The 27153-nt window shown below is 40.5% G+C and overlaps 1 protein-coding gene across 40 annotated transcripts in view; it reads right to left on the reverse strand.

Annotated features, from left to right (window-relative positions):
* The window catches only part of RBFOX1 (RNA binding fox-1 homolog 1), a 2180200-nt gene that overhangs the window by 110964 nt on the left and 2042083 nt on the right, over positions 1-27153 (reverse strand). For 33 of the 40 annotated variants that reach the window (XM_067706683.1, XM_067706684.1, XM_067706686.1 and 30 more), the window contains 4 exons: positions 20073-20216; positions 13426-13479; positions 6533-6625; positions 4737-4797 (listed from right to left, as the gene is read on the reverse strand). In XM_067706683.1, the coding sequence (XP_067562784.1) occupies positions 4737-4797; positions 6533-6625; positions 13426-13479; positions 20073-20216 (352 nt within the window). The remainder of the gene's footprint in view (positions 1-4736; positions 4798-6532; positions 6626-13425; positions 13480-20072; positions 20217-27153) is intronic. The other 7 variants (XM_067706699.1, XM_067706702.1, XM_067706687.1 and 4 more) reach the window with 1 other exon arrangement.

The raw sequence follows: 27153 nt of genomic DNA on the forward strand, positions 1-27153 counted from the left end.
TAGCACAGGGAGATCAGCTCAGTGCTTTGCGACCACCTTGAGGGGTGGGATAAGGAGGGTGGGAGGGAGATGCAAGAGGGGGGTGATATGGGGATATACCTATGCATATAGCTGATTCACTTTGTTATACAGCAGAAACTAACACAACATTGAAAAGCAATTTTACTCCAATAGATGTTAAAAAAAAAAAAGTCTGGGGTTTCCCAAACTGCATACCCAGGTTTTCTAAAGACATGACCTGAGGATGCCAGGGATCTGGCGTTTGAAATGGTGCAGACGGCAATGCCCAAAATGAAACGTCAGTTGCACATTGCATCTGGTTCACTCAGGAACTTTTTTTTTTTTTGCAACACATATTTATTGTCAACATTTAAATTTCGTCTATAGAGGATTTCTGTTTCTCTTCAAACATGAGCAGAAATAGCAACTTTAGATTAAGGATCCCCCATGGACCAATTTGCTGGGGGTGATGAGGGACCACCCCACTTAACCCTCCAGTTTGTCTCCTCCCTATTACACGCTGGGCTTGGAGGCCAAAGGTCAGTAATCTTTTATTGTTACCCTGTGCTGTTTTTTTCTTCTAGAAGAGACACACTTTGCTTTTCCCAGTATGAAAATGAAAGAGTCCCCAAAGGCCACAAGTTTCTCAGACCCTCTCTGCTTCCTTATTTATTTGACCTAGCCAGCTTCTGTTAGCATCTGAATGTTTGATCCTTAAGTTAGTATGTCTATCAGGAAACTCAGCTTACTATCTACAGGAAAAAAAAAAAAAAAGAGAACAGGATGGCAACTTATTATTGAGATTATTGTGTAAATAAATTTTTAGGGGACTTTGTACCCCTGCCACTGTTTTGAGTATTTTATCTCCCATAATAATCACAAATACCCTATATAGTAGGTCCCATTTCTCAGGTCCCACTTGGGAAAGCTGTTATGTGGAGTGTTTCAACAGCCTGCCTGCAGTTCAATAGCCAGTGAAAGGCAGGTATGATGCGAAGTCCACCTCTCCATATAGTCTTGGGTCTTTTTGTCCCGTTTTCAACCTTCCTAAGATCTCGGAGAAAATAAAAGAGCTACATCCAACACCAATGCTTCTCCAACATCGAAGAAGTTCCTGAGAATCTGATTTTCAACTTGTTTTACAGAGGAAACATTTGATCTCCAATGAGCTCAGTAAAGCTTAACTCTTCTCTGAGGGTTGGTGTCCTCAGGAAAAATCAGCAATACAGAAGTAGCCCGCCCAATTCCCTCTTTGTGGAGCTTTCTGATGGGGCGGGTTTCCAGACCCCTATGTGTCATTCTACAGTCTTCTCTTACTGCCAAGTTCAAATGTGCTGGGAAACGGAATCCACATCCTCCATGATTTCATTAACTTTGGTCCTCTATAGCAGAGCCTCCTAACCTTGTGTCTTATCGCAGTTAGGGTCCTGTCCCATTCATCATCAAAAACTTTGCAGTTGCTTAAAGTTTTGCTGGATGACTGACAAGACTGAAGGAGTGCATGAATGTGATGCTGGCATGGAGAGCTATATTTTTCCACGTGAAGGTGATCTCAAAATTTGATGACTCTAGTGATGCATAATTTTGCTGCAGCCTAAGTTTGATGGTTTGTGAGAATGAACGAGGTAGCTAATGAATGAATCTCACCAATCAATTTTCTCATTTCCATGTGACTTTATTTGTCCTCACTTCTCTTCTTTTTCCTGGCTTTATCGAGGTATAACTGATAACTAAGTTTGTCTATATTGAAGGATTGAAGGTGTACCATTTGTTGATTTGATATACATACACACTGTAAAATTTTTGCCACAATCCAGCTAATTAACATATCGATCATCTCACACAGCTACCACTTTCTCTTTTCGTTTTCTATTTTTTTTCTTTTTGGTAGTGATAATATCCTCTATTAACACAGTCATGCTTGTCAAGGATCTGAGAGGGACCCATATCTTTTCAGTTATGTTGGATTGCCTTTTATGGGAAATTTTACTTGTAGTGATGGTACTCATGAATTAAGGATTGAAAAAGCTTTGAAAACTACTTTTCTTGAATACCAAAATTCTCCACCATCTCCACTATAGAAGCCAATCATCTTTATGTAGTTAGGATCTGCCTTTTTTTTTAAAGTCAGTTCTACTGCGACTGCCCATCTACCCCTTAGGTACCATCCTCAGTCCATGTGACAGGATAAGCCCCTGAGTACCCCCTTTTGGGTACACAGATTAGAGACCCATATGACATTTCTGGAAACTAAGAATGCATGGTTCCCTGGAATGGGATGTGGGATGTGTATGCCAACATACCAAACTGGGAATTTGGGGCTGCAACTTTAATAATCTTTCTGTTCCTGTAGCTGGTTGCTTGAGTGCAGCTCTGTAAGATGACAGGGGAAAGCGATGCACTCATAACACATGGGCATGGCCACAAGATTTTGTTATTTCATAATAAAAAAAAAGCCTTCACTAATCACTCCATCTCCTCTAGCCTCAAATTTTACAGCTTTACCACAGGAAAACTATGTCTTCTTTACAGGACTTCACGTGGACCCAGTGCATCTAAAATGCTTAACATAATGCCATACACTCAGAGTTGTTGGCTATTAATAAACAGGCTTTGAATTGTGTCTCCAAGGCCCACAGGTCCAGTTTTCAGCCCCTGGGTATGTCATTGATCAATAGCACTTTCTTTAAAATAAACATGCCTACATATGGCTTAAGGAATAATATTTGGCTTCTCTTGCTTTATTTTCTCACATAAGCAGCAGATATGAACATCTATGCATATGCATGAAAGCATGCGTGGTGCAAACACACACACACACACACTCACATGCACACACAATTGCTACTTCATAATTAAAGAAAGTGCCCAGTAGTCATGTTGGTGTCATTGTGTACTAGCTCTGGCAAGTTGCAGAGCTATCATTTTTACCCAAGTAGAAAGTCTTCATGACATGTAACTCAGCGGTTTGCTTCATTTCATCACTGGGCATTCAAAGTCTGTTGCAAAAATTTTCTATACCATTTAAGGTTATGTCTTGGGTTGTTGGAGCTGGGAAAATGGGTCAGCAGAATAAATGATTCTTCTGGTCTTTCTCCTTAGACTCCTATTATACTGAGGGTATATTTCTGTTTAATTTTGCCCCTTTTAAAAATAAGAACAAACTGGCTTAGCCTAATTGGTAGCCATTTGCACAAGAAAGAAGAAAAACAAAAACAAAACTACCAAATGCTTGTAGTATTGTTTATAATAGAAAAAAAATGTCAATCAGTACGTGAGGTGGGAATAAACCCATATATTCATTTTATGGAATATTATGTAACCACTAAAAAGAATGAATGTAGTCTGTATGTATTAACATGGAAAGAACTCCATATGACTTATAAAAGCCAATTAGAAATGATATGTACACCATGTTCATATATAAAGAATGCACACACTACTGTGAATGTTATAAATATATACTGAGTACGTATATATACAAGAAAGTGCAAAATAAAGGTATAGACAATAATCTGTAATAGTGGTACCTTCTGAGGAGGTAGCTGGGAAACCAAGGTGGCAGTAGTGTCATTCAAAATATAGTTTAGCCTTTTCTTCCCCCCCTTTTTCCTTCCCTCCTTCCTTCCTTCCTCTCTCCCTTTCTCTCTTTCTTTCTTTTCCTTTTTTAATGTCTGTATTTCCATGTTTCATGTGTAATTAAAATGTTAAAAATGGAAAATTCCATAAATTTTTCCTTAAGACTGTAATAAAATTGCTATTTTTTTAAAATCTATAAACCAAAAAATATCTTCCAGTCTCACAATTCAATTCAACCATTAACATTTTGGTGTACTGCCTACCTTAATTCAAATCATGCTATACATATAATTTTCTTATTTTAAAATTTTTAATTCATTATGAGGCCCTTTGTAGTCTTCATCCTACTCATTTTAATGACTATAATATTCCACTAAGCTCTAACTTTAACTTACTACATTACATTCTTTCTAATTCTGGTACAATTAAGTATGTGATTAGCATATCAGCAGCCTCCCTCCCCCCATATATCTTAAGAGACATTTTTTCTGAGAAGGATTAAAGAATCAAAATGTGTGAACATTTTAAATAACTTTTCATACATATTAAATCCTTATTATGAAGCGTCTTGAGATGTCTTCTTCTAGAGCAAGGGCAGAAATGCCTTGTCCTGAAGGGGTCTGCAATACACAGCAACACCCTCACCTGCCCCCAAATGCCACTGGTGGGCAACCAGTTCTCACTATGGAACTGGTCATGAGACACCATCTAAGGCACTTTAAAAGCCTAATAGCTCCAGAGAAGATTCAAAGCCAGAACCAAATTCTGCAGGCCCACTTCTGGGGATGATTAGTGATCAGTGAAGAGGTGGTGATGAAAAAAGAAACAAACAAAACTTCCATCCTCCTTCAACTAACTCTAATAACAATAAATTAAATTACCCAAGTAATTCCTAAATAAGTACTGTATCTCACTCACATGGGAGTTATTACAGAGAGACTGAAAGAAGGACATGCACTCTTAACCTGAGAACTAAATTTGCCTTTGTCATGAAATTTATCTTATTGATTCAAGTGGTTCACTGTAGCAGGTCAGCAGCAAGGACACAGTAGCCATGCTGAGGCAAATATGGCTTGTTGAAACAGATTCCCCAGTTAAATTACTTAATAGATTCTGAGGTAGAGACAATTTCTTGTAAAAGGCCAATCTCTACTTACCATTTGTATAAGGGTTGACAGTCTTTTTATTTGTCATTACACGTGCTGTGGCATTATTTACCTATGTACATAGAAAACTCAAATAAGCACATATTCCAGGGCCAGTCCACAGTTCAATTAGTTGCATGCATTATGACAGTGATTACTTATTAAAAAAAAAAACACCAAAAACTAAAATGCATTTTAATTTATAAAAGGCAGTAGGTGCATAACAAAATCATACATTTTTATAATTACATTTACTTCATAACCATTTTAACTTAACAAATCATTTCAATAAAGCAATGTCATATCATTTAAAAGTTTAATAAGGAGACAGTAAAAGCAAATTAAAAGGAACTGCATAATTGAAGACTGAAAAGCATGCGTGTACTCCATGGTAACACAGAAACAATAAATATTTTTTAAACATAAAATAAGGTTCACATGAAGGAACATGCAGTGGAATAGAAGAGGGGAGAGACAAGGTACAAGGGAACATAAATGTCAAAAAAAGGACAAACAAGTTTTAGCCGTATGCAACACTTTACGAGGGAAGAACCATCGGGAAGCAACATCTAGCATTCAACACTTGGAACAAGAGCCTTTTACATCGCAAGAATTAACAAAATCATTCAAGCTTTAAAGTCACAGCTAACAAAAGGATAAAAGAGAGGGTGCATTGTTTAACACAATATGGAGTTAACGATCTGAGTAAGATGTGCACTGGTCATATCTCAATCCAGTCAGTGCCTCCCAGGCTAGCTTAGAACGTACACTCAGTTACAGGCGTACCAATATCCAAAAAAATAGAGCATCAAGAAAACTTAATACAACAAGTCAAAAAAATTCACGTGGTATATATATGTATAGAGATATATCAGCACTAAATACGTGAAACGGCAGATGGATTTCACCACTTACCATTCACCACCATCGCCAGCATGAGTTTGTATACAGTTACCATGGTTACTGAGAGTTTGGTGAGGGGCCTAAGGGTTATCGTCGAGGGTGGGAGGAAATGAAAGGCAAAATATGCAACATCTTACTCCAAAGACTAAAGCATTTTTAACTGGTATTTTTTCTTTTTTTTTTTAAGTTTTAACAAATACTACCCTGTGGTCATTTTGAGGGAGAGTCAGTGGTAGAAAGAGCAGATTCTGAGTATCGGAATTTTAGCGTTTTTTTTTTTTCATGAAGAACGGCCAGATATTGAACAGGAAATCCTGTTTGGTTATTCACTTTGTGATCAAAAGAATATAAAGTTCAAACTGGCTTCTTAAAAAAACAAAAAAAAAAAGAAAGGTTTCATGACAAAAACCTCTCACTTTTTTTTTTTTCCCAAACAATCGTTCTCTCGAACGCCATTTCTTTCACAATTTGGCTTAATTTGCACACCACTGTGGATCCCTCATCAACCCTGTAGTGGAAAGAAAAAGAAAAGGAAAAAAAAAAAGAAACTGCTCTGTATTTTGTTTTGTTTGGCAACACTCTCTCCACTGCTTGGAATCTACTGCACCCATTGGTTATAAGACATGAAAAATAAAATAATTTAAAAATCCCTTTCAGATTAACCTTTCTTTTGTCTCACTTTTGCCATCCACCTTTTAGCAGTAATAAGAGTAACATAATAAAGGAAAATTTAAAAAAAATTAAGGCCAGTTTTCCTTTTTATATATAAATATATATATATATATATAAACAATGAGAAGGGAGTAGGGTCACATACAAGACACAATGATGCATCTGAAACAACAAATGAGCGTGAAGCAGACACTTATCAAAAAGATGAAAAGGAAAATATTTTGGACATGCACCTCGATTTTACGGCCCTCTACCACGGTGCCGTGTAATTTCTCCCTCGCCCTGTCCGCATCGGCACTATTTTCGAAAGTTACGAAACCAAATCCCTGCATGCAGGAGGGAGAAGGGAAAACAACATGCAGATTATTATTTTCAGTCAACGACCACTGTGGAACGTTCTCTCGCTTTAATTTCTATTTCTTGTCCTGGCTTCAGTTCTGTAACATGCAAATTAGAGAAATTATAAGAGTACTAAAATGTGCAATAAGTAAGCGACAAATGTGAACAAGATTTTTGTTTTCTGTCACCCGTTAGCTGTCACCCCTGAAGAATTCAAAGAATGATACCAGAAATACCTTTCTAAATGTCACTACAGAAGAAAAGAAATCTAACGGAAAGAAAATGAGATCAAAATAAATGTACAGTGTCTTCACAGAGAAGAAAATGAAATAACGAGGAAAAAAAGGGAACCACTTTCTTGACATGCAAATTAAGAAGAAAAGAAAAGAAAACGTGTGCACAAAATTCAACAATGAATGCCAGAATCTTCTAACATTGCCTACAGAGTCATGCTGTGTGGTTTTAAGACCAACTCTTCTCCATGCAGTTTTAGGGTTATTCAAATTTGTCAATTCTACAGCCTTTATGTCTCAAAAAATAAAAATTAAAAGCCTAAAAAAAAGGAAAGACCTTTTTTTATAATAAATCTTAAACTCTGATCTAATAAGCAAAATAATCCCATGAAATGAATAGAAATAAACATCAATTGATTAATAATGCAAACGGTTCAAGTAACATTTTTGTATTAATACTTCCCCTCTGACCCTGAAAATAATATACATGCTTCGGGATTTGTCAACTTTCCCAACTACTTTATTAACCCAAAAGGGAAATGTGTATTCATATGGTAAAGTCCTAAGACATTATGCTGGTATTCATTTATCAAATCAACTGGTAGAAAATAAAGAAGCTCCTTTAACAGAATGTCATTTATAATAACACTCTGGGAACTTTTATTGGTCAATAACAAATATACCCTTTTCTGCACCACTGGCATATTTTGTTTAATATTTCAGCCTCAAAAAACAACCCCCCAAACATCGCATTGTTAAAAATCCATCCTTTTTCTTCACTGACACTGTTCCTAAGAAGAGTACAGAAAATATGACACATTATTTTTACAACCCCTAAAAATATTTGTACATCTTGTTCAGAAATATACACCAACCGTTTGAAACAATTCCAGTGCAAATATGCCCAGCTCGTTCTGGTCTTCACAGTGTAAACTGGGTGAAATAATGCAATGTGCCAGGACTCCTCTTTGTGTTCAGTAATCTTTACATAAAGGAAAAATGCTAGCTTTAAGCTTAGCTGGGGCAGTAGGACAGTCTGTCCCACTAATAAAATAGACCGTCATTACAAATCACAGCTAGTCATTAGCTGTTAACTCTCAGATCCTCATTAGATTGCTAAAGCGATGTCCGAAACTCAGGGTATTTAGAGAGCTGTTACCCAGTGCTTTAACTAAGAGAGAACTTTCCAATATTAAGATGGGCTCATGCATAGAAGAAACTAGCTGTGGATGTCTTCAAGTTAGATTAGATAATTATCTGATAGAGAAAAAAATTAATTATTCACTTGGGGGATTAGGCTGAATTACCCTTCATATTTCCCACAGGGAGGGTCCATGATTAGGGTAGGCCTGAACTATTTGATTAACCTAATAAGGTTACATGCTTAGAAGGACGCTATTTAGTTCTACACATCACTGGTAGGATGCCCACATTTGGTACTCAAAGATACGTGCCGATTAGTTTTGAAATAATAGCTCTTCAACAGGCAAAAGACAGAATTTGGGGGAGGGGGGTCGCTCTATTTGATGGCTCTGACTCTTAGCCAGTGGGTCCCACACTTAGTTGTACATCAGAAGGAACTGGAGAGCATATTAAACATTCAGATTCCTGAGCCCTGACCCATATCTATCGGATCAGAATCCCTGAGTGGAACCCAGAAATCTGCCGAAAAAGTTACCTATGTGGCCCAGCAATTGGGTTTCCATGGCCTCTCATACCACTAAGCACTATCAGAAGGATTCAGTTCTTTGAATGAGTAGAATATTACATTGCCAGTTTCTATAGAGCAATTTAGGGAGTGGAGTGAGTTTTTGAGATGAATATCTATCTGACTTGGTGATTCGTATCTTAAACCTAGGAGTCAGCCAAAATCACATAGGAATGTTCTCTTCCTGACCTCTAAGCCCAGTGCTCTAGCACCCATAGCCATGCCATACATTTAATAAGTAATTAGGGAAACTAGGACTCCGGCTCTATCTGGGGCAATTCTTTCACTTGGCAAGGAAAGGAAGTCCACAGTCCGATGTGATTTATCGATGGAGGGCTTGGTGGCATCATTGTTGTCGACAGGCACTAACAGTCGGTGTCACCGCAGTGCTGGAAGGAACATAGGCAGGAGAAAGTCGAACATGCCACCCACCTGTCTAACACGATCCCAACGAATCGAGTCATTGTGATTGTGGTCTGAGCCCAGAGCAAACCACACTGGCCTAAAAGCTGCATCATGTATGTCAGGGAGAGGTGAAAGTGAAGATAAAAATTTATTCTGAACCCCAAGTTCATAAACTAAAAAGGAATTCTACTCCATTTTCACTTTCCTTTGAAGTAAAAAAAATATATTTATTCTCTTCATTATTATTTTTACTCTCATTATTTTCTGCTAAACTTTTTTTTTTTTTGAGTGGCTCATTTCAACCTGCTGAGATGCCTAGCTGAGATCTGGCAAAGCTGGGTTCATGAAGACCTTGCTCCAGACTCAGTCCCCCAAATACCAAAGGGATTCTCCTACGTGTGCCATTGGACAATCCTACCTCCCACCCAGGTAAGAAGTGCTATGATGTCCCTGGGTCAGAAAATGGCCAGATTCTCATCTGGGGAGATATACCATAAGCAGAGACCACCAGCTGGCCATTTTTAGGCACCCTCTCCATCAAGCACAGGTGCTGTTTCTTTTGACCTGCCTCGTGGTCAGAATTCTGTCTTAAGCAAAATGTAACTTGCAGAATACTCTTAAAATATTTTGAATATTTTTATCTCAGTCTTAAAAAGGGGATCAAAAGAAGCACCTTCTGGACTTGGCCTGGTGAGCACAGGAAGGAACTGAGTGCAATGCAATAACCCTGTAATGATCAAGTGTGCAGGAGGGGCTGTATGGGGGGAGTCACATGCTCCCTAAGTGCTGGAGGAGAGACACTGCTTCCCAGGGTTTACCTTAACAGAGAAGGGGGAGCTAAGAGAAGGTGCAATCCTTCAGGAGAAGAGAATCTGGGATATTTGTGCCCTATGATGGGAAGGCATGACCCCTAGGCAGATAATGGCGACCCTAACGTGGACCAGCCGTGACTTGCTTATTTTTAAATCTTTTTGTGAAACATAAATTCTGATCTTCCTGTATCCCAGTTATTTTTCTACTTTAGTGTTGTGGGATATATTTAGGCGATATCTTCCCTTTCTGTAGTAATACAAATACAATATTTTATAGCTGAAATAAAGGCTCTGAAGTATCCGGGATGGATGTGTGCGCTGACTTTTCATCTTACATGAAAATCTGATTCCACCAGTTTCTGGTGCAGAGAACTCCTATCACCTAGAAGAGGAGAGCTGTTGAAAAGGGTCTGAAGGCTCATTTTCCTGTGGGACTAAGGGCTTTATGACCCACTTGTTCCCAATCGCCTTTTCACACGCAGACCCTTCTCCCTGGAAGACCATCTTCCCTCCTTCCCTTCCCTGGGAAACCCTGACTCATCTTTTTCTCGCAGCTTAAATGCCACTTCTCCCAGAAACCCTCCCAGCTTCCAACAAGATTGGTCTGCCTGCTTGGAGTCTCAGCAGCCTTTTTGCTGAGAACACAGCAAACTCTGTTGCATCTGTTTGTCTTAAGGATCCGTCTCTCAGGCTACTCTGGAAAGTCTGTGAGAACAGGAAGCACTTCTGTCTCGCTCATGTCCGATTCACCAACCTTGTACTGGAATGCAACCAATACTACAGACATCACTGAATCAAAGAGCAGACTGCATTTCCTAGGTCTATGAAAAAGTAGCTATCTCTGGCTGCACCCCCCAAATAAAATGTTTCAGAGGTAAACACAACATCTTAAAATCTCCGAAAAGGAAAAATGAATGATAGTATCTCGCACCCTGAAATGCTATCTCATTCCATTTTCCAAGTCTGGCAGATCTTTTCTGAAAGTGATTTCCTTGTTTACTTGCTATCCTTCTATACATGAACTTGTACATTATACATCCCCAGGATGATATAGATACTGCTTGTGTGTATATAGGTGTATATGCACAGGCACACGCACACACACACACACACACCAAACACCCACATTGAGCCTCCCTCATTGAGCATTGAGTGGCTGTCTTGGGATGGTCCCCAAAGACGACGGCCAGAAGGTCAGCTCCTAGCTTGTAAGCTCTCCTGTATTTCCTGGCTACTTCTCCAATACCAAAGGATGAAAATCAGGTCATACCAACAGTTCAGGTTTCTCGACCATTAAAGTGGAAATGTTCCTTTAAATAAGACCTTTTCCCGTAAAGGATAACGTCAAGTACGAAAGAAGGATATCCCCGTGTGAGCTGTTTCCTTCATTCAGCAGTTCCCAACTGCACTGCCTCCATGACATTCCAGTGGTACCAGTCAGCTCCCACACCTGCAAGACCAGTTCTTTCAGAGGGAGCAAACCCACTGAGAGAGGCTATTTTTGATGGTTCTTAATCAAAAAAAAAAAAAAAAAGGCTTCACAGCTTCACAAAATCAATCTCTCGATGCAGCAAATTTAAATGGTCTTATTCCTAAAGCCCTAGAGACAGGCTAATCACGAGAACGAGGGAAGAAGTCTTAAAAATAGCACCACCATTGTCCTTTCAAAACAGCAAATGATATTCTTCTAATGTCCTTAAACAGCTCTCGAAAAAAATTAAATAGTTTCCTCCAACTTGCAAAAGTTACAAAACAAAGTACACATGGAATATAAATTTTTAAAAAAAACACCTTTAAAGGCAGCAGTGCTAGGACTCAGCATTAGAAGAAAGTTGGCCAACATCTTCTATAACTTTGCCCAGAATACATCAGTCCTGAGTGAAAAGGATCAGGCACATTTTTCTCTTAATGCACTTGACTTTGCACATATAGAAATAGTACCTGTAATGCTTTTCATACCACAGCAGAAAGAGAGTTAGCTTATTTATCCCCCAGCCTGGAGGTCAAACTACTGACATATTACAAGGATGACTGTAAAACATCTGAAATTACACAATGATGAGCTCCCTAAAGTAGCAAAACCAGAGAGTATAATGAATTGATTTTTCTTTTTTTTTTTTACACTCATCTGGAATATCACACCACCATTTTGACTGTGGAAAAGAGAATACTGGCATTTTCTTTCTTCAATTCAATCAGCATTATCCTATTAGGTTAATACTAAACCTATTTAGGACGAAGAGGGTACAGACTGTCCAAGGAATAATAAAGGATTGCTTTGTGGGGAGGAAATGGTTACTATACCCAGGAGACTGGCTCTTGCCCCCTTAGGTAAAACCTGTTCTTTTTAGTAACCCTCCTGGATGCTGGCTTGTCCCAAATTGCCTGTGTACGAAAAGCTCTGGGGCTGAACCCGGGATCTCTCTGTGCTTGGTAATCAACTTCTCTCCATCCCCACTTTCACAGTCTGGGGATGTGAAGGCAGCTGAACGTTCCTGGCAGACCGGAAACCAGGCAGAGTTATTGAACGTGTTCCCTTTCTAGTTCCTGATGTCAATATCCAAGTCTTTTGCAGCATCCTTCCCTGTTACCACAGTATCTGCGGCTGCTCTGCCAAATGCACTGCTTTCCTCCGGGGAGATTCTGATGGCTCTCTTGCATTTTCCGTCGATGCAGGTAGAAGGAGGATGCTTTAGCAACCTCGAAGCCCCAGGGGGCGAAGGGCTAGTTTGCATTCAAAGGAAGCGAGGGCGTGTGTCAAAAACAGGAAGACACAGGGTTTATTAGTTTCACCACAGCCCTGGTAGGTTTGTTAAAACACAGATTGCTGGGCTCCAATTTCTGAGGATCTGATTCAATAAGGTCTGGGTTGGACCCTGAGAATCTGCATTTCTAAATTCCCAGGTCGTGCTGATGCTGCCCGTCTGGATACTGCTCTTAGATGACCACTGATACAGAAGATGTTTTGGAAGAGTTGGGCTTTTTTATTCCTACCAACCTATTTCCATTTTGAAGTTGCTGGAGTTTGACCACATAACCTCTGATTTTTACTAACACTGTTAGCTCTAAGAAAATCTACTTAAAAATTGGTTTCCCAGGGAAAAAAAAAAAAAAAAAAAGCTAACTAAAAGCAATGGCAAATTGCAAAATGCAGGTGGGTACACAGACTAATGGATCAAGTTTTATTCAAAAGGTTGGTGTATATGAGATTTTCTCCCCTACAACCCAGGAAAAGAACTGCACTTTATTAATACAGAATAATCACATATTTACCTGCTCATGAGACTATCAACTCACTTTTTAATATAAAGAACATAATTATCACTGAAAAACAAAAATGTAGCAACAACATTATTTTTTTAAGCATGGGTAGTTTTCCTCTGGAAAATTGATATATAGACATCTACAGATATATATAAAACAGCGATTTAAAATTACCCCCTCATACATTTTAAACTGAATCCAATGTAGTCCCCACCATTTTGGAAACGGGAGGTGGTCCCTAAAGGAATTCCCACGGAAGTGTATTTTCACAACGTACTGATTAAAACAGTGCAGTTGTTTCCCCGTATTTATAACAAGCATTTCAACATAAGCTAAACAATTCTAAAGTGAATGAAGTTGCTTACCTTTGAGCCTCGCTCATTAAAAATAATTTCAACATCTAAGATTTTACCAAATTGCTGCAAAGAAATAGAAATATTTTATAAGCAAGAAGAGAAACACACTGAATCATATTATGCGCATGGGTAATTGTGCCCCAAGTCAGAATTTGTTTTCTCTTTTAATGTCAAGGATACACATTTTATGTTGTTCTTTCATTAAACGATGCACTTGAACCAAGAGAAAATACAACCGCATGTGTCATTTCCAAATTATGGCATATCCCACCACATAAGCTATCAGAATAGGGGCCCAGTACCAAGTATGTAACCGAGAGGTTAATTCTACTTTTCTTTCTTGATATGTGAGTGATTGCCTTCCCAGGCACTGAGCAGCAAAGATTAAAAACAGCTAGTATATACAAGGGCTCTTCTAGGCTACGTCACTAGCCACTGGGCAAAGCCCGCTTGGTGAAGTGGGATTTTGATAGTAAAATATCTGACTAGAATGGGATGTTGAGGATTTTGGACCTTGGCTCTGCAAAAGCCAGGAGCAGCCAGGCCATACAAGAGAAGTAAAGATAAAAGGAAGATCCACTACACAGACACCCATCACAAGCAAGAAACCAGCACAGTTGTGGTCTATCCTCAGGCTGAAATGTACTTCTTTCAAGATGATTCTCCATGTTGTTAAACAAACAGATTTTAGACAATTAGCGTGAATAGGCTTTATAAAAAGCGGAAGAAACTCAACATATTCAAATCTAGAAACAAAGTTTCAGATGACAAATACATTAGGTAGCCTGATAAAATACAGATGCTTAGTTAAATTTAAATGTCAGATTTTTCAGGATAAGTGTACCCCACACAATACTTGGGACATACTTATACTTAATAAAATATTTGTTATCTGAAATTAGAATTTCTGATACTGTGTCTTGTATTTTGTAACTTACTATGACTAGTAACAGACTACCCTAGTAGTCCTAGTGACACACGCACATCAGTCTGTAATTCACACTTAAAAAATGGGAACATGGACCCCGCTCCAAAAGCATTTGATAATTCAAAATCCTTTTCCCTGATGCTGGAATCCTTTCTGTTTTCTTAGATCACATGAAGTCGAATGGGCATTTTTTGAGTGTGGTCTGTTCTACATGAGTATAGGTGGGAGACAGTAGCACAAAAGTGTGTGACAAGGCCCGGGGGAAAATCAGATAGAAATTTTACCCTGACGTAGAATGAGAGCAAATGCCTGTTTCAGTGATTAAAAAACAAACAGAACAACATAAAGTAAAATTTCCATCCTCTTTTTCCCTGATTTTGAGCCTTCCTATTGTTCCATTTGCTTTTGCAGCCTGAATTTTTATTACATCATTTATAACCCTAGGAGATTCTGTATTCTGTCTCTCTCCACTGGGTGGAAAGCCTTAAGCAGCCTTTGTGTAGCAGAGGATGGAGCCATGGGGAGGGAGGGGCAGGAGAGAAAGGGAACAATTAGATACAGAGAATTAGGGGCAGCTTGACTGACCCATGTGCACCACTCACAGAATACTGGGAGGCCCGGAGAGCAAGTGTCAAGAAGGTCTTACTGAGATTCAAAAATAAAGAAACAAAAAAATTTGGAATATACAGAGGCTATCCTCTGGAATGTACAAATAAATCTACATTACTCAGAAAGACAGAAAAACATATGTATGCTCCAGTCGAATATAAATAGCTCAAAATCTTGAAATGAGAGTAGTTTTGACTATGAGAAAAAGAAACCCAAAGCTATGTCATCTTGGGCCACAGAAATGTGCCCATCCCTCAGGATATGTACCCATCCAGTGGATTACAGACTTGAATTCTTCTTGTGGAGCAGAAGTGCTTCTCTACTTCAGAGAGAAGTAGAAGGATAGGAAGAAATCAAGAAGAGAAGGCTCAACCAGGAGAGAAGATGGAAGGTCTACATCTCTAGCATGCCGTATGGAAATACCAAGAAACACGCAGCTAACTCACCCTGTAATTTGTGGACACGAAACTATTCTTTTGGTCAAGAGAAGATTCTTCTACTGCATTTTCCGTGCCCTTGATTTGGGCAGAGAAAATCGTTAAAAATAGAAGATAATTTTCAGATTTGGGAAACGCAGGATTTGCCATTGAAAGGTGAAGTGAATTTCATAGTTAAAAAGTCCTCCAGCTTTGTGAACTCCTCAGAAGCCATAATTCTGATATAACCTCCTTAGAATATTCAGTCCAGACAGATGCTATCATATTTATTTCAGGCCTAAGAGGCTGGAAGCACACATATTTATGGATAGAGAAGCCTGAAAAGGACTTCCTCTAAAACCACGAAGCAAATGTCATCCATGGAACATTCTCTAAGCAGTCAACACAAAAACACTTCCTTTAAAGTAAGATCTGGTTGAGACAGAACCAATGAAAAGGTAATCTTCACATGTGTCATTCCCTGAATGGAACAATGGCACCATATGCCCTGGAACGGTCCCCAATGTTTGCCTCTTTGGCAGTTGCCACTGGGTGGAAGATCCTCAAAGCCAGTGAAACAAGCCACAAGAAGAATGCTGATGTAAGCCCCCTTCCTAAGGCAGTTGTGTACTATATTTATAGTATCAACAGTTTAATTGGGAAGTTTGGTACTAATGATGTAAACACAGCTGGCACATTTTCAATTTAAATAGACACAACTCATTCGCAGACATAACTAGGATTTGTTTGCTCAACACCGACATTCAGCCGTGTTCAACAACATCTCAGAATCCAGGCGAGGTGTTTCAATAGCTGTGTCAAGGATAAAATCCAGGAGCTTACAGGTACACACTTGGGCAAATAGGTACCACCCATTTTTAGATATTCTCAGATCAAATAATATTTCTCTGAAAACCTCTGAAAAGTGTTCAATGGATACAGTATAAAACATGAAAGTAAAGCTTAGTTCAAAGAGTGTGCATGGAGGCTAAGAAAAGGCATCATCCCAGTTTTCTTAGGGTCGGCTTCATGTTTTGGATGCAGAATAGAAGGCAACATGCCATGTCCGAAAACATCTCTATTTTGTTATACATCAAAGGTGATCATGAAAGCTTCTTTTCTTCTCTAATGAAAACTTCTTTTGCATGTTCTGAAAGACATGTAATCTGTGTCTGGTGACAATAGAGAATTCAGTGGATCATATTCATGCCCCAAAGGCCTGTATTTTGATAACGAAAGCAAGGCTGTGCCCTTGACAAGGCAGTGGTAAAATCTGAAGCCAGTACTCACTGAACAGCTGTTTCTGAAGACAATTCTAGAATGAAATGCCTTGTATCAGAGGCCTGGATCTATAATCACCACCTCTCTCACACCGCAAATGCTTACTATTAAATATTAAGTTAAATTGAGCTTTTTATTCAAGAGCAAGACATTGTGATTAATTTGGTGGAAATCCATACATTGCTTTCATGGGTTCATTGAAAATTCAAACGGAAAGGAAACGTATGCTCTGACATGATCAAGAAGTAGGTAGCTGGGGCCAGAACCAAGGCCCCTGATAATATAAGATCCCATTCACTCACACGCCAACTGGTGTTTTAAAAAGACTCTGGCTTCTGCTTTGGATGTTGTGGCCACATCATGTTTTGACCAAGGGAAGTTCCATCTAAAAAAGAAAAAAAACCCAGGAAATCTAAGATGACCTGGATGATTTAATGCCAAACACTGGAACAAATTTATCCAAAAGAGAAGGAAGTAAAGAATATAAAGCAAGGTGGCGCAGTGGTGGAGAGTCCACCTGCCGATGCAGGGGACACGGGTTCGTGCCCCGGTCCGGGAAGATCCCACATGCCGCCGAGCGGCTGGGCCCGTGAGCCATGGCCGCTGAGCCTGCGCGTCCGGAGCCTGTGCTCCGCAATGGGAGAGGCCACAACAGTGAGAGGCCCGCGTACCGCAAAAAAGTAAATATATATATAAAGTGAATTGTGAAAGAAGGGAAACCAGGATTCTGACAAAGAGACACTAAAGCCACACATTAAAAATAAAATGTTGAGGCACCTGCGGTAACCATTAGGCCTGCAGGGGTTGCGAGCTTCACGGCTGAATTGTTCACGGTTACAGAAGTTGTTCTAAACACTGTCACTGAAAAAGGAGGCTGTTTTTCCATTGGGTTTTGGTTTTGGTTTGAAATCCCCATGGCCATATTGAACAAAAGAGACCAAGAAGAAAAATGCAAAAATCTTTGTGAGGGCTTTTCTCTGCCATCTCACTCCTTGTAGCCCCTGCCAGAGTGAAGGGACCAGGGCAAAACAGCAACAAAAGGAAAGATGACATCTCATGTCTCAATGACTTGGAAAACACCTGACTGGGATTAAAATGTGATTTCTTAGAGTCTCTATGAACCGAAAGAGGAAACCACGTTTAATTCTCTCAACTGGAGTGGAGGAACCAATCAGAATGTTTACAGATGCCTTTTCACGTGATTCATGCCATTAAATGTATCACGTAACCACACGAGTTTGCCGCCACCCAGGTTTGGCCAGGAAGGATACATTTTTTGCAGTATTAAAATTCCTTGGCTTCAGAATGGTGGTTGTAAACCAAGGAGGTCTCAGAGTTATTGCAGAGTCCAGGAATCCGTAGGTCCCCGATGATTTTTATGGACAAAACCCATGAAAAAATCTTGCATACTTTAAAAATTGGACAGAGAGGCAGTTTGTGATGAACTGAATTAATTTCAGAATTACCGAATGCTGCGTTTTCTGAATAGATAGATAGATTCTAAGTGTAGCTATCATCTTGTCAAATCCACATCTTGTCAGTTGCTTGAAAATTTTGACTTACAAAAAGTAGCTCTGAAACGAGTAGATTTTGATCAAGGTTTGACAACCGGTAGCACGATCCATCTTTTGGCAAGACTTTGCTCTATGCCACCTGTTCTACCCCGATAAGAATAGAGAGGCTCAGATATTCACACAAGCAGGATCTCTTCTTCGGAGTCTAGCTGTGAATATTTTGAATACCTTAGCAGTGTAGCCCTCTGGTAACTTTCAAGATAACAAAGAAGACAAGCGAGGACAGAGCATCCTCAGGGGTGGGAGTTAGGGTGTGCTGCAATGAGTGACACCAGAAAAGAGCACAGGATGGCCATTAAGAGGACCAAATTCAAAGCCAGCATCCCAGTGACACTTGATGAATTAAGACACATTGAAGAACAAGACAACTTCTGAAGCTGACGTGGCAAAAGGGATCTAATTCTTCTGGCTGTTGATCATTCAAACCTGGTCTCACTGCTTTACACACACTTAACCTTGGCTTTAACTTTGAATGTTCTGCACTTTTCAAAGTCATCTTTGACCTGAAAGTGCCCGAGGGTATCTCTGCTCTGCAAGAGTCAGAGGGCTCCACTCAAGGTTATTACCAAATGAGAGAGATAAAAGAGCAGAAGTTGACCTTTTCCACTGAAATGTCAGGATTCAAGCCTGGGCATCTTAAATATGAGGACGCTTCTTTGCTTTTGTGTCAGATGCACACTTGATAAACATCACGCATGTTAAAGAAAATGTTCATGCTAACCCCTCCATTGTGGAGTGATGACACAGAGCTCGCCTTTTCACATGGGGAAGGAGATCTAGTTGGCTCAGAGCTAGGCATTAAAGTTGAGCCTCTTCTTATTCCTTTTGTAATATCTGCATCCATCCAAAAAGCTTTTAGAAGGGGAATCTCTAGGCCACCAACCTCTACTCTAAGTCATATGTTAAGGACGTAGTTTTGTTCATTGAATCCACAGACATTTCCCACCAATGCTGGGCTGTCATAGACAAAGAGACTGACTGCATTTGCAAAAATGAATACTATCCAAGTCCTGTCATAGCTTTGTCCTTTGATGGAACACTGAGTCCAAAGAAATGGCAAACTCATCCCTTCCCAAGGAGGATGGTGCAAATATCGTCCAGAAAAAGAATCAGGGTCACAATGTCCCATGAGCAAGCAACCCTATCATTTCTTTTCTCTGGGTTGGTGGTAGCTTCTGCCCTGCTCTGTGTTCCACCGTGGTGCCTGGGCAAGGCTGTCATTTGTGGCATATGACATCACAATCAAAATCTCTGAATCCTCACCACTGATTCTGGGAGAACGTACATTGCAGGATGCATGTCAGACTCAGAAATCTGTAGTGGTTTTGTTTTGTTTCAGTGAAGCTTTATGCAGAACTAATTATTCTCAACTTCCTCTGAAATCTAGATGCTCAGTACCTGGGAAAGAGTAAGGTCTGCAGAAATATGTCATGAGTCACTCTTCCTAATAATTTGGCAACTGCAATAGCAAGAAAAACCAAGGTGGATCATCATGGTTATTTTAGTCATGACATGGGGTCCCGGGCCACTCGATGGGGGATCATCAATGGGCTTGTTGCAACCATGTGTTATCTGGGAGCCCATTTTCCATTTGACATTCAAATTGCTAATTAGAAGAAGTACCATTGGTCCAAGTGGAAAGCTGGTGAACATATGCAAAGAAATTCATACTAAAATCATAGAGATCCTGGCCCCAAGATACCCACAGACTAGGATCTAAAATGCCTTTTTTTCCCCAGCCATGTAAACACCTCACCTTCGTATTATGAATACCAAGAACTTACATGAGGAGGGAAGGGCTCTGGGGATCCCAGAGCGGGCACTGCAGAGGAGAAAGGCAGTACTTACGCCAAACATTTGTCGGAGGTCGGGATCCCGGAACCTGAAGGGGATGTTGGAGACGTGCAGCCTCTTGGGCTGGGACTTGTTTTCCGTATTTTCGGAAGGTTGTGTCTGGGGCTGACCATCCGTGGGCGCCGCATCATCTGTCTGCTAAAAGAACAAGAGGAAAGCAAAGAGGCTCTGAGTGGACCCGAATGTTCTTTCCAGTGTGCTTTTGCTTCCCCTAAATGGTAGGAAAATGCCAGAACAAAGGAATAAGGACAGGAAGAAACTGCTGAGTCATTCATTCATTCATCCAACAAATATTTATTGAACATCCACTGAGCGCCCATTACGGATCCAGGATTCAGCAGCAAGCAAAACAACAAAGATCGTTACTGTCATGGATCCTAATTCACACAGGGGAAGACAGACAATAAACTCATTAAGGAAATACAGAGCTGGCAGAAGGAGATAAGCACTATGGGGATAAAGCAAGGGGAGGGGCTCGCTGGTACTGGGGTGCAGCGAGTTCTAATAGATAATTAGAGAAAACCTCATCTAGAAAAGGAGAATACTCATTAAAGGTATCCCTTCATCGAGGCTGTTCAAAAATCTGAAAATACGCCTGCATAATTGTTGAGGCCATACAGATAAAAATATTAGTAAATCTCCTAAAACATTTGAAGAGGCTGTTTGGTGTTCTGAAGTCCAAGTAACCATCTGCCAGACTTAAATTTTATTTTTTACGGTTTTCATTTTTCATTTCTTGATTGTGCAGGCCTGTGCTGTTCATTATGGTTGACCCCATATGGCTCTTTAAAGTGAAATGGACTAAGATTAAGTAAAATGGGGAAATCCAGTGCCTTCCTTGCACTAGCCACATTTAGCATGCTCAGTAGCCACACGTGGCTGGTGGCTTCCATGTCAGACAATGCAGTTATAGAACATCTATATCTAGCAAGTTCTGTTGGCCTAAGTTGGTGTAGACAATGTTACATTATTAGCATAACTCATTACTCTGCCTCCCACTCTACCCCATCCCCCAAGTAAAAGCCTGGATAGTATGATATTACATTGACACCCCTATACAGGCAAGAACCAGGAGAAAAACCACTTTAACATTTGAGTTAATCATATAGGCCATTCCCATACTCTCAGTTCTAGAGTTTTAACATTTCAGAGATGCTTCATTTCTAGATACTTTCTCTGCAATTAGCATGTACTGCCTCTAGGTGGCAGTAGATGCCACCTACATCAGATAACTGGCTTCGTAAAACAATGATGGAAAACCCATGCAAGAAGCCCATCAAATTTACCAGCAAGGGATTGTCCCCACCTACTTATAAGCAATTTAGAAGCATTTACCTGGGACAAAACTATCAATGCAGGCAGCTAGGTGTAAAATAATAAAGACAATCTTACCAACTAACATATGTATATATAAAGCCAAAATAACATAGGCATAATTAGTGACTTTCTCGTCAACCCTTGTATTTACTGACAGATTTCACTGGCAACTCCTTCCTAACACACCCTAAATTGTATCTGGAAGTCAAGACCTTCTGGTGGTTGCCATACTGCTCTTCCAAGCTCCTTTGGTATTCAAAACCTACCAGCTAACTTTCTTCAACTTTCAAGGGCCCCGTCATGAAGATAATGTACCTGGTCATTTTGCCAACGCTGTTGGATTGAATAAAGAGGATGGTGATCGTTTTCTAATCTGGAAAATGAGCAATAACAATGGTGCACACCTTATAAGGTTCTGTGACGACTGAACACGGTAACACATGATGCCGACTTGGTAGAGTTCTCGGCACACAATACAGTCAATAAATGGGAGGTAAGGCAATTTTTAGACTGGCGGTGATTTTTACAAAAATGTCAAAGGACACGTGCAAAAAAGCCTCTCAGGAAACATGAAGGAAAGGTTCTCATACGCTTAATTAAACACATCTTTCCTGAGCAACTACTATCCCCTGGACACTTAAGTTCGTCCTCCAAAGCATATGTGGTCCCCAGTTTAGTGGAAGTGAAAGAGGTAGAAAAAGACAATTGTAATACAGACTATTGAGAGCAGGGGTCAGAATGAATCACAGGGGGCTGAGTAAACTTAAATCAGGGACACACCACAGGCGTGCCGATTCTGAAGGTTACATTTTCACTGGGAGATGTTTAAGAGAAAAGGTAAAGGGGACCAATACTGTACCAGCAGAGGACAAAGCATGTGGCAGGATGCAGAGAGGTGAATCGTGTTCTGGATTCGGGGGAATACATGTGGACCTTTGTGTCACTAGTTGGTGGGCGTGTGTGTGAAGGAAGGGCGGGAGAATACACTGTAGAGGGAGGCAGGGGTTGGACCATGAAGAACCCTGGATGCAGCCCAAGAGGATACATTTCATCCTAAAAACTAGGAGGAGACACTTAAGGATCATAGCAGGGGTGTGACATGGGCAGTGCGAGACACAAGCTGAGCCATGGGAGATGAATGATAAATGTCTCTTTCCTGGATGGCTGACTCACCAATTGAATGGGTGAATGCATTACGAGTATATGAAGAAATGAATGAATGAGTGGACCATCAGCTTTGCCACCTTCAAGTGATAGTCGAAGAACAATATTATAACACTGAGACCCAGAGCAGGGACTGTATTTTCTCTGTTGGTAATATGAAGTCTGGCGACATACCCATGAGATAGATTTCGAAATGACTTTGCATCATGAGACTGTCACTTTCACAGGGGTCAGGGGTCTTAACTACCCCAACAAAAGACTTCTCTAAGTTTGCAGAAGCAGCAGCTCAGCCCCCATGCTTTCAAGCCCACTTTTTCCCTCTTGTTAGAAGTTGCTGTTCAAATGCAAATTAAAACCAGCTCCTTCTCCTCCCAAGAAGGAAACTTAGATTTGGATTTGTGTATATCTGCTGGATATTTCAGCTTAATAAACCTAATTAGGAATTACAGAGATTATGATTAAACATATTAAATGATTAATAGCATTATGCTGCTCATGTGAAAATGAAAATTAATCATCTTTAGTCAAACAGGACTTTGGAGAAATCTTTGCATTGTTTCCTTTGATAAAAACATATACCGCTCAATTAATCATTGTGTAGCGTGTGCAAATATACAAATGCTCATAAATGGTTGTGTCGGAATACCTGTGTGTTAAAAGTAATTTCAGGGCTTCCCTGGTGGCGCAGTGGTTGGGAGTCCGCCTGCCGATGCAGAGGACACGGGTTCGTGCCCCGTTCCGGGAGGATCCCACATGCCGCGGAGCGGCTGGGCCCGTGAGCCATGGCCGCTGGGCCTGCGCGTCCGGAGCCTGTGCTCCGCAACGGGACAGGCCACAACAGTGAGAGGCCCGCGTACCACAAAAAAAAAAAAAAAAAAAAAAGTAATTTCAAAGATAACACGGAAGAAGAAAAACTCAACCAAAAATACTTCAGACATCATAGGGGAATGGAAAGGAAAGGGAAGAGGAGGAATGTCAGGATCCAGAGGTTGAAAAAGAAAAATAGAAAAAAAACCCTTTTAGATTGAGCGTGCCTGCTTCTGTGGTGTGATGTAACACAAGATGGGGCTTTGATGAGGACCAAATGTAGTAGGAGGTGAACAAAAAAAGCTACGACAGAGCCTCAGTCACGCTAGGAGTCAGAGCTACAGGAATGACCCTTACTGACCCACATCTTGAGTATTTCAGGCTGTGAGGTTTCCTTTTTGTTGGGAACTTTCAGAGAAAACATATTCAGAACATATTCAGTGTTTTATATCCCTCTATTAGTTTCCTAAGAAATTACCAAAACCCTGGTGACTTAAAGCAACAGAAATTGATTCTCTCCCAGTTGTAAGGGCCAGAAATGCACAATAAAGGTGCCATTGGGGCCACGCTCCAGCTGGAGGCTTCCAGGGGAAATCCTTCCTTGTTCTTCCAGCTGCTGGTGCCTCTTGGCTCAGCGGAGCTGCATTGCTCCAATCTCTCGTCTTCATTTGGCCTTCTTCCCTCTGCATGTCTGAGACTCATCTCCCTCTGCCTTTTTCTTCTTACAAGGACATTAGTCATTGGATTTAGAGCTCACCCTAAATTGAGTATGATCTGGTCTTGAAATCCTTAACTTAATTACATCTGCAAAGACCTTTTTTTTTCCAAATAAGGTCACATTCCCAAGGTTTACGAAGATCAGAACATAGACATATTTTTTGAAGGCCACCGTTCAACTCACCAAGACCCCTGCTAAGCAAACATACCAGAAATGCATGGAGAATGAGTAATTGTTATCAAGGGTTATCAAGGTGTGGTTGTACTTTTTACCAGCTCTGGTGGCATGGGGCTCTCAAAAGGGTTGGCCTCAACCCAGGTTCAGAAGAACGGAGAATGTCCCTACTAGAGGTGCCCCCAGGCTCTCATCCATCACACTGGCCACTCTGATGAGTTCCCTAAAACGAGAAGAGACTTGAGTCTTCCCTTCAAATGCAGGGGCTCCAAGACCCCCTTTCTGCACCTGCTTCTGGATGCACTGACACGCTTCGACCGGGCTGAGGAGCGTTCCTTCAGCCTCCAGAAAGGCCACCAGCACTTGCAAGAGGAAGACCTGCCTGCAGGTTCCCTGAACAGATGGATAAGCATCCCTGAGAACTCCGCTGAAGCTTATGGCAAAAGCGTAGGGCACAATGTCTAAAGACAAAAATAATGTGAAAAAGCTGCACAACTTACTAAAAGAATGAAACACCTAGAATGTGTCTTTCTGAAAGGCAGTGTCTACCTGGTTTGCAATTACATTCCCCAAGGCTTATGCATGTCAAAGCTTAGTGGGAATTAATCGTTGAAAGAAGAACTCTTGATTTATCCATGTCTGATGTTTTTCTTTTGAAAGTCATTTTGCCTCTAGAGTGGGAACCAACTGAATTAGAAATGTGCCTCGTAAACCCCATTTGGAAGATCAGAAGGTGGAACATAAAAACGAAGCAAATTCATACTGGTCCACTCACTCAGAGACTGAAGGAAATTGAGACAAGTAAGGATGTGAGAGCCGTGAGCAGAATGGCCAGGGCACCATCCATCTCAAAACCCTCCCATCCAGACCCTCACCCTGGTCTAGGAGATACAGCCCTAACCCCCTTGCTTCCTACCGCTCCCCTGTCTTGTTCACAGGCCTCTTTGCTCTCCCTTCAACATACTCAACACACACCTCCTTAGTCTTTGCACCTGTTTGTTAGTCCCTTTGCCTGGGTATTTCTCTCCCCGGACGCCTGTGTAGCTTGCCCCCTCTTGCCAGTTAGGTCTCTGCCCAGATAACACTGATCGGAGAAGTCTTCCCTGGCCCCATCATCTAAAACAGCCACAACACAGAAAACTAAAAATAGAATTACCATATAATCCAACAGTCCCACTCCTGGGCATATACCCAGACGAAACTCTAATTCAAAAAAATACATGCACATCTATATTCATAGCAGCACTATTCACCATAGCCAAGACATGGAAACAACCTAAATGTCCATCAATAGATGAACACATAAAAAAGATGTGGTGTATATATATATATATATATATATATATATATATATATATATATACACACACACACAATGGAATACTACTCAGCCATAAAAAAGAATGAAATAATACTATCTGCAGCAACATGGATGGAAATAGAGATTATCATACTAAGTGAAGTTAGTCAGAAAGAGAAAGACAAATACCATATGATATCACTTATATATGGAATATAAAATATGACCCAAAGGAACTTATCTGTGAAACAGAAACAGACTCACGGACATGGAGAACAGACTTGTGATTGCCAAGGGGAAGGGGGTTGGGGGAAGGATGAAGTGTGAGTTTGGGATTAGCAGATGCAAACTATTATATATAGAACGGATAAACAACAAGGTCCCACTGTATAGCACAGGGAACTATATTCAATATCCTGTGATAAACCATAATGGAAAAGAATATGAAAAATAATGTATATATATGTATAACTGAATCACTTTACTGTATAGCAGAAATTAACACACTGTGGATCAACTACAATAAAACATTTATAAATAAATAAATAAAACAGCTGCATCAGCCTCTCCTCCCTTCATGCCTATAGATTTGTTTTTTCACAGCACACCTCACTTCTTACCTTTATATTATATGTTTCTGTTAATTTCTATAGTCTGTCTTCTCCACCAGAATGCACAGTCCATGAGAGTAGACACCGTAGAACTTCTATTCACTTTTTATCCCTAACCTCCTAGAACAGAGTTTCTCAATAACAGGAATGTTGCCACCTGGGGCTGTTTAATCCTTTGATGCGGTGATCACCCCGTGCACCATAAGAGGGTCAGTAGCATCCCAGGCCTCCACCCACTTGAGTTGAGACAGCTGAAAATATCTTCTGGGGTTCAAATGTCCCAGGGGGAGCAAAACTGCATGAATTGAAACCGCTGACCTAGCACAGGTGGTAAATTCTCAGTAAATATCTGTAACATAAATGAATAGGCCTGGTTTTGCCATGAGGGAGCTGCATGAATGCTAACTTCATGTCTCTGGGTCTTAGTTTGCATGTGCATAAAGAAACAAATGTATATCTGTCCTGGATCCTTTAGAGTGGGGTCATGAATTCAAAGTCCCATGAACAAACAGGGGATCATTACCATCCTTACTATGAAAAGGATTAATAACCATCAGCTTTTGCTCTTTATTTCTCAGGCCCACAGTTGCCGACGACTCTGCGTTGCAGAATCCTCACCTCGCAGGAAAGGTTGCAGGACCCTATGTGGATGCAATGTCCATTAACCTCAAGAGGTGGATGTCCAGGTAGCTCTTGGCAAGAGGTTCCCAAATAAGCTCATTAGAACAGCAAAGCCAGCTTCTGCTCTGGCCCAGTTCGAAGGCCCTGTTAGGAGGCAGGATGAGTGCCACAGAATTTTTCCTAATAAACAAACTCCCCAGATATTGGCGCAGGTTATAAATGTTAAGAAAACACCACCAGCACTTTAATCTCCTGAAGATCACTTAGTGCTTCCGCAAAAACCTTAATAAAGAACCGTGGGGCTCCCTCTGCTATAATCTTTCCTAATTCAATGAATAGCTCTGAGCAACCTAAGGCTAATCC

The sequence above is a fragment of the Pseudorca crassidens genome, chromosome 15, assembly GCF_039906515.1.
Source record: "Pseudorca crassidens isolate mPseCra1 chromosome 15, mPseCra1.hap1, whole genome shotgun sequence".
In the NCBI taxonomy this organism is placed as follows: domain Eukaryota; kingdom Metazoa; phylum Chordata; class Mammalia; order Artiodactyla; family Delphinidae; genus Pseudorca; species Pseudorca crassidens.